At 48.3% G+C, this 8,469-nt stretch overlaps 1 protein-coding gene across 1 annotated transcript in view; it reads right to left on the bottom strand.

The window, feature by feature from the left end:
• Positions 1 to 6,086: 6,086 nt before the first annotated feature.
• PSMF1 (proteasome inhibitor subunit 1) overlaps positions 6,087 to 8,469 on the bottom strand; it is a 46,569-nt gene continuing 44,186 nt past the window's right edge. The window contains exons 6-7 of the mRNA XM_007118233.3: positions 7,427 to 7,585; positions 6,087 to 6,883 (exon numbers count right to left, since the gene is read on the bottom strand). Of these exons, the coding sequence (XP_007118295.1) occupies positions 6,832 to 6,883; positions 7,427 to 7,585 (211 nt within the window). The 3' untranslated portion in view covers positions 6,087 to 6,831. The remainder of the gene's footprint in view (positions 6,884 to 7,426; positions 7,586 to 8,469) is intronic.

The raw sequence follows: 8,469 nt of genomic DNA, 5'->3' as shown, positions 1-8,469 counted from the left end.
ACAGGCTCCGGACGCGCAGGCTCAGCGGCCGTGGCTCACGGGCCCAGCCGCTCCGCGGCATGTGGGATCCTCCCATACCGGGGCGCGAACCCAGTTCCCCTGCATCGGCAGGCGGACGCGCAACCACTGCGCCACCAGGGAAGCCCCCATATTTTAAAACATATATGAAACACATTTGAGTGATATGGGAGAAAAGAATGGAGAGGTTACAGGGGGTAAAACGGAAAAAGAATGCGGAGGTTCTTGCATGCGTTAGTCATAGTATGCCATGAACCGAGAAGACTGACTTATTTTCACCTGATATCCAGGTAAAGGAAAAAGATACAAGGTTTGTACACTAGAGAGTTTCCAACTTTAAAGTGCAAACGAATCATCTGGGCAACTTGTTAAAATGCAGATTCGCATTTAATAAGCCTGGGTGGGGCCCGAGATTCCACGTTTCTAGGAAGTTTGTAGGTGATGCTGTTGGTGCTGCTGGTTTGAGTAGCAAGGACGTAGCCTTCCCTTCTCAGGAATTCTCAAACTGGTCTCGTCACATGAATCACCTGAGGAACTTGTAAAAAATGGACTTAAAGGCCCTTGCCTAGTGATTTGGATCCAGGTCTGGGTTGGGGCCCAGGATGTACTGTGTCCTTCAAGCAAGCATCTTAGGAGACTGGTGGGCCTGGGCAAGCTGGAGAAGCCTGGCTGTGGTGCTCATCTCTATCAAGGCCCATGCCGCAGACAGACATGAGAGATTGGCTCATCAGACCTCTGTTCCAAATGTGCCTTCCTGAAGGGACAGGGAGGAAAAGGAAACAAGAACATTTTCTCAGGCTCCCTTGCAGCTATGGTTTGAGAGGTGATGTCGGTTCCAACTATCAGATGCATGCAGTTGAGCCTTGCACTTGGAACTGAGCTGAGAGTGGGGGCGGTCAAGGTGGCAGTATGAGGGGATTTACTTTCAGGCAGAGATCTAGGCAGTTGCTGTGAGGCTCTGGAGTTTCCTGATCCCCAGATCAAGGCAATGATGATGTGATCTTGCTGATGTCTGCATCCAAATCTTGTTTAAAAAAGCTAAAGTAGTTTGTTTCCTGCAGCCCTCCCACTGTCTTCTCTCTCAGAACCCCTGTCATACTCACAACACTCACCTTATGTGGCTAATATGGAACACGGCCTTTCCTCATGGTCATCCAATCTCCTCTATCAGACTGCACTATCAGCCTAAGCAGAGACAGGCCCCGCCACTAGTGAGGTGTTCCAACCTCATGTCATTGCTGCTCTCTGCACTCTAGAGTCTACCTTTAGTCACCTGGGTCTTGCCACTCCTCTCTGGCCACCACCCTCACTGCCTGCCACTTCTACTTGTGACACATCCGCTGGGTCAGGTTCAGGGTCCAGCACAGCTGGAGTGACTTGGTGTGTGCCTTGTGGTATCCCAAGGACAAGCAAGAGCTGGGGGCTTGGATGCCTGCCTTTGAATCTCTCTTTTGGTGCAAAAAGTCAATAGTGGTCCATAAGCATGTTAAGTTTTATAAAAGACAAAGCTGAGGGTATGCATGTGAGGGATCTTTCCTCTCCTTGGTGGTGGGACCTGTCTCATTGGAACTGCCCAAAGTAGACAAGATTAGAAGGTGACAGATATTCACTGCTCCACAGATTCTAATTTTTCTTCTGTGAAGAGGCATGGATCAGTAATAGAATGTCATTAATGAGAGTAGAAAGGGAGGCCGTGAAGGAAGCTGGATTTCAAAGAATGAGGTTGTTATGGGGCTTGCTACCCACTTTCTAACTACATGTCAACAGGTACTGACCATCCAGCACAGGAATATAAAATCTCTGTTTTGAACATAATGCATTCTTAGAGTCAGGGTCTTGAGACCAATGATTTCACCATGGAGGCTGACAGAAGCTCATGACTAAGTAGATAAATGCAATGCAATGAAAAACACAGCCAGCTCTAAGAATTAGGAAAGAGACAAGGCAAGGAAGAGAAGGTGGGAATGTAGGGGCTGCCAGAGATGGTACACATGGTCTATGGCACTTCACTGAGAGACAAAGATTTAGAACCAGACCTTTATTTTACTTGTAAGCCACTGGATCAACAAAGAAATTTCAAACCAAGCAAAAGTGATGCCATGAATCGCGCTAGACCCAGAAAGGTCATGGCAACTTCCCTACAGACAGGACCTTTCCTATATCACATCCAGCCCTGAAACTTCCCCAAAAGTCAAACCCAAACTCCTCTGTGGCTCACCAGCCGTGGTCATCCCAAGGTGGCTATTACCAAAGCCATAGTCTTCTCCGCAGGGGTGACTGTCTCTGGTCTCTGTTTTGCTTGACCTAGGTCAAAATTCTTTGTTTGTTTAAAAAAGCTAAAGTAGTTTCTGTGGAGAAACCAGAACCCTCACACTCTGCTGGCGGGAATGTAAAATGGTGCAGTCACTCTGGGAAACAGTCTGGCAGTTCCTCAAAAAAATGAGAGTTATCATATGATCCAGCAACTCCACTCCTAGGTGATATACCCAAGAGAACCGAAAACATATGACCACACAAAAACTTGTACATAAATGTTCACAGAAGCCTAATTCATAATAGCCAAAAAGTGGGAACCACCTAACTGTCCATCAGCTGATAAATGGATAAAGAAAGTGTGGAATATTATTTAGCCATTAAAAGGAATGAATTACTGATACATGCTACAACATGGATGAACCCTGAAAACATTAAGTGAAAGAAGCCAGACATGAAAGACCACATATTGTGTGATTTCCACATGTAAGAACTGTCCAAAATAGGCACATCTTCAGAGACAGAATATTAGACTAGTGGTTACCTGGGGCTGGGAGGAGGGAATGGGGAGTGACTGTTAATGGGTATGGGTTTTCTTTCTGGGGTGATGAAAACATTCAGGAATCAGATATGGTGATGGATGCACAACACTGTGAATATACTAAAAACACTGACTGGCACACTTTAAAAAAACGTCAACTTTATGGGTATGTGAATTATATCTCAATAAAGCTGTATTTTAAAAAAAGAGGAACAGGTTATTAAGTGCTGATATTTATTGCTAAGGCTCCAACCTTTTGGGTTCCACAAAACATTCCTGAACCATTCCCTTTGGCTGCTTGGCTGGAAGGAGGGAAGTGGCCCAGATATACACACATACCAACAGCCTGACTTGGAAGTTCCTGAAGGCCCCATTCACCTTCCCCCACATAACTAAGACATAGTCTGTGTTCCTCACTGTCCCTGATGCAAGGAGACCCACTCAAAAAACCTGCTGATTCTGCAGGTGGATCACTAAAGTTTCTATTTTCAGAAAACAGAATTATATTTATGGCTATCCTTTCCACTTTTGATATGAGAAAATCTAAGTGGCGAATTTATTGTTTCAATCTTGTCCTTTCCTTGAATCAGGGTCCTAAAAGTTATCTACTTCTCCCACTTGTCTGATGTTCCTTTAAATGCTTCATTTTATAATAAAAGATGCTTTTACGAGCAAATTGCCCCAAGTCCTTCTGGTTGAAGGTAAGATCCAGTTTCAAAACAAAAACGTTCCACCCATTAGCTGGCTCTTGAGGAAGAAGACTATTAATGACTGCATTTGTAGCTCTGCCTGACCTCTGGGTCTTTCTCCAGAGCAGAGCTGTTCTAAAAGCTTCAAGGTGGTCTTTTACTAAATCAGTGCTTGAACTGGGGTCTGCCAGAAATGCCCAGGAAGACGGCTCATGCTAGCCTCCCCACCTAGTCCCAGCCTCCATCTTGGATTGACCCTGGGCACATATGCCTATGTAGTTTACTCCTAACCCACTCTCAGGCACAGCAGACAGGCAATTCAGGCTACAGCATATTAGCAGATGCCTCAGGAAGGCTATGGTAGCCCTCTGCCCACAGATAAATAATACATCCTAATTTAGGGGAAGGAATCCATGGAGCTGAGAAGTTTAAGGACCCGCCTGTGGCTGAAATGCTAGTTAGGGAGTGAAAGTGACTAGTGCCTTGATCTCTTGCCTCTGAGTCTGGTGCTCTAGAGTGCTCTTTCCACTCCAGCACAGGGGTCCATCACTGACCACATCTGTCAGGCCTCAGGCTGAAAAGGATCTGGAGAACACCAAAGGTCAGGTGGGCCTGGACAGAGGGCACAGGTTTCCAGAGGCTGGGGCTCCCTGGGGGTGAAATGCCTTCCTGGGTTGTTTCTTGCATCACTAGCTCCCTCATTCACCCCTATCACACACTCCCCCCAACCCGCCCCCTGCCACTGGCTTTCAGAGACCAGGCTCCCTGCTTGTCCTGAGTTCAGCACCACGCTGCTATGCTTGTGTCTAGGCCGCAAGAGGGGTGAGAGGCACACAGTTGCAGACTCTGTAGGTAAGTACCACACAAAGCCTTGAACCTTTATTCTTTCCCTTTTGCCCCAGTTCCCAGGGGTCATCAGACATAGAATCAGACACCAGAATGTTTTAGAGCAAGAAAGGCACACCTCAGATTTCGTAGGTAGACACAATGGCCCTGGGAGGTGAAGGGACCTGCTTAGGGTCACTCAGTAAGTCAGTGGCAAAAAAAAGATTAGCCTTCATGTCTGTTCTGTTTATTCCTCTGTTCGTAGGCTGCCACTGCCCAGGCACAGAGGGACCCAGAGGACTGGCTCAGACAAGCAGAACTGGAAGATTTTGCCCTTTTCAGAATGATGCAGTCTTTCCACAATGTGCCCGGGAAGTTCCTGAAGGCCCCATTCACCTTCCCCCACATAACTAAGACATAGTCTGTGTTCCTCACTGTCCCTGATGCAAGGAGACCCACTCAAAAAACCTGATTCTGCAGGTGGATCACTAAAGTTTCTATTTTCAGAAAACAGAATTATATTTATGGCTATCCTTTCCACTTTTGATATGAGAAAATCTAAGTGGCGAATTTATTGTTTCAATCTTGTCCTTTCCTTGAATCAGGGTCCTAAAAGTTATCTACTTCTCCCACTTGTCTGATGTTCCTTTAAATGCTTCATTTTATAATAAAAGATGCTTTTACGAGCAAATTGCCCCAAGTCCTTCTGGTTGAAGGTAAGATCCAGTTTCAAAACAAAAACGTTCCACCCATTAGCTGGCTCTTGAGGAAGAAGACTATTAATGACTGCATTTGTAGCTCTGCCTGACCTCTGGGTCTTTCTCCAGAGCAGAGCTGTTCTAAAAGCTTCAAGGTGGTCTTTTACTAAATCAGTGCTTGAACTGGGGTCTGCCAGAAATGCCCAGGAAGACGGCTCATGCTAGCCTCCCCACCTAGTCCCAGCCTCCATCTTGGATTGACCCTGGGCACATATGCCTATGTAGTTTACTCCTAACCCACTCTCAGGCACAGCAGACAGGCAATTCAGGCTACAGCATATTAGCAGATGCCTCAGGAAGGCTATGGTAGCCCTCTGCCCACAGATAAATAATACATCCTAATTTAGGGGAAGGAATCCATGGAGCTGAGAAGTTTAAGGACCCGCCTGTGGCTGAAATGCTAGTTAGGGAGTGAAAGTGACTAGTGCCTTGATCTCTTGCCTCTGAGTCTGGTGCTCTAGAGTGCTCTTTCCACTCCAGCACAGGGGTCCATCACTGACCACATCTGTCAGGCCTCAGGCTGAAAAGGATCTGGAGAACACCAAAGGTCAGGTGGGCCTGGACAGAGGGCACAGGTTTCCAGAGGCTGGGGCTCCCTGGGGGTGAAATGCCTTCCTGGGTTGTTTCTTGCATCACTAGCTCCCTCATTCACCCCTATCACACACTCCCCCCAACCCGCCCCCTGCCACTGGCTTTCAGAGACCAGGCTCCCTGCTTGTCCTGAGTTCAGCACCACGCTGCTATGCTTGTGTCTAGGCCGCAAGAGGGGTGAGAGGCACACAGTTGCAGACTCTGTAGGTAAGTACCACACAAAGCCTTGAACCTTTATTCTTTCCCTTTTGCCCCAGTTCCCAGGGGTCATCAGACATAGAATCAGACACCAGAATGTTTTAGAGCAAGAAAGGCACACCTCAGATTTCGTAGGTAGACACAATGGCCCTGGGAGGTGAAGGGACCTGCTTAGGGTCACTCAGTAAGTCAGTGGCAAAAAAAAGATTAGCCTTCATGTCTGTTCTGTTTATTCCTCTGTTCGTAGGCTGCCACTGCCCAGGCACAGAGGGACCCAGAGGACTGGCTCAGACAAGCAGAACTGGAAGATTTTGCCCTTTTCAGAATGATGCAGTCTTTCCACAATGTGCCCGTCCCTGTGAAAGTCATCCTTGTGGCCTATGGGGTTTCCAGTCACTCATTTTCATCCATGAAGCCAGACTGGGACCCATCTTATTGGGGTCAGGAGCAAGAGCAATTTATGAAAGGAAGGTGCCTGAGAAGCAAGAACAGGCCCTGGGTAGGAAAAAAGAGTCATTTAGCCCCTCAGATTCAAACTCTCAAGTCACATAAATAGAAGGAACTGAGCAGCAAAGAAGAGTGGGAGACTGGCAACATGATTTTTGTATTGACATTTGGTTCTTAATAATAACATCCAAAATGTGTTCTGTTCTTACAGTGCTGCAACTGGGACTGCATCGGGTCGAGGGTATATGTTGCCGGAGTCTCCCCTGGGAAGTGGGGAGGAGCTGGTGCTGAGAGACACTGATTTCTCTTTGGGACCTATATGCAGCCAGGTGGACAGCTGCGGCAGGTACCTTGGCCCTGGTAGGGGGTGGGGAGGCAATCCCAGCTGGCCTGCAAACCCATGGGCAGAGTCCCTTGCCCCCAACCCACAAGAAAACGGTTGCTGATGGGGCCAGCAGTGGCAGCTCCAGGAGAGTAGAGGGAAGGCTGGGATGTTACATTCTTGAGGCCTTCACAGGTACATGTCATCGTAGCCCGGCGGGGGGAGATGGTCTGGGTCAGGTCTGGAATGGAAAGAGGGGCTGGTGAGTTGGGGCGATGGAGAGCCAGGGGGCACACAGGCATACAGGGTCCTGAATGGAGGGAGCCTGCCTCCAGAATGATGTGGTGGTTTGTGCAGTTCAAGAGCATGCACTCTAGAGTTGGGTCTGAATTCTTATTCTCCCACCTTGGATAAGTTACTTCATCTTTCAGGGCCTTGATTTCTGCATCTGTGAAATGTGGACAGTAATATCTACCCACAAGTGTTGACATAAGGATCCAATGAGTTCCTGACACATACAAAAAGTCCATTAAGTGTGAGTAGCAACCCCTCCTCTGAGTCCTCCCTGACTGGAGCTGGGGAAGGGATGCACTGAGGAATGGGAAGCTCCTGGAAGGCTCCAGGGAGGCATCAGGCAGGTGCCTGGAGGAGGCTCCACTCTCTTGGCAGCAGGGGACAGAGTTAGTGGTGACTCTGCACCTGGCGTCAGACGCCTTCATTCCTGCAATGCTGAGCTGAGCTGCCATCAGGTCCTACTTCTCAGCATACCTGAGTGAATACCTACCCAGATGGGCTGGTCCCAATGGGTCCAAAGGGGTCAAAGCGTGCTCCCGGGGGCACAGCGCCTGGAGGAAGCCGGTTTGGGAGGCCCGATGATGGGTCAATAAGTGCTCTTGGGAAGCCGGATCTCAGGGGATCCACGATCATGCCACCTCTCCGACACCTGAGGCAAGAAGGAACGATGGGTAAGCAAATGTGGCAAGCAGCTGTTGGAGAAGGAGTGAAGGTGGTGAGAATGGACTAAAAATGACTGGGACATCAACCCTGGATGGTTCAAGCAGACACACGTGGATGGCTGCCTGAGTGCCAGCAGGAAGTGGCAAGAGCAACAACACAAAGAGCGCACCTTCTCTGGCAATCCTGGCCTGTACTTTCAGCTCTACAGGCTCCCTGAACCCACAAAATTGAGATCCCTGCCATCTCCTGCACCCAAGGGGGACAATTTGATACAGAACATGTGCCAGAACTTGTCAAGGTCAATGCAGAACCATCACAAGGCTCTGCAGGCTACTACTTTAGGTCTAAGGACTAATGAATTGAGACAATTCATGATGCTACCTTTTTTGCTCTGTTTCCTTAAAGGGTCTCAGGGCAATCCATAATTTGGTTGCCCAAGTCTGGCTCCTGACAGCATCTGTCCCTCATGGAGTTCCATGGATCTGACCTCATGGCTCAAACTAGGATGAATAAGCTGATGTTCCCCAAACTTTGAAGTCACTGTTCAAGCTTAACTGCCGACTTATATGATTTCCCCATGGTCTAAAAGTGAGACACGCAAGCTGGGGACACTTTGCAGCAGAAGTTAAAATCTGAAAGCATTCAGAGAAGACAGTGCCTAGCTGAGGCTGAAATAACTTTGTTGGGGACTTGACAAGAACCACACCAGAGTCTAATGGGGATCAGAGACTCCCCTTACCAAGTGAGGTGACCTCTGAATAGCCCTGAACTGCCCTCAGGTCCGTAGCCCACTGTGTGTTCTTCAGTCTGCACCTGATAGATCCCCATGGTATCCTTCCATCTAAGGGACAGCTGCTGTCTTCCACCAAA

This window comes from Physeter macrocephalus, chromosome 14 (genome assembly GCF_002837175.3).
Source record: "Physeter macrocephalus isolate SW-GA chromosome 14, ASM283717v5, whole genome shotgun sequence".
Lineage (NCBI taxonomy): Eukaryota > Metazoa > Chordata > Mammalia > Artiodactyla > Physeteridae > Physeter > Physeter macrocephalus.
The sequence above is the reverse complement of the archived record's forward strand: the minus strand, read 5'-3'. Positions and strand labels throughout refer to the sequence as shown.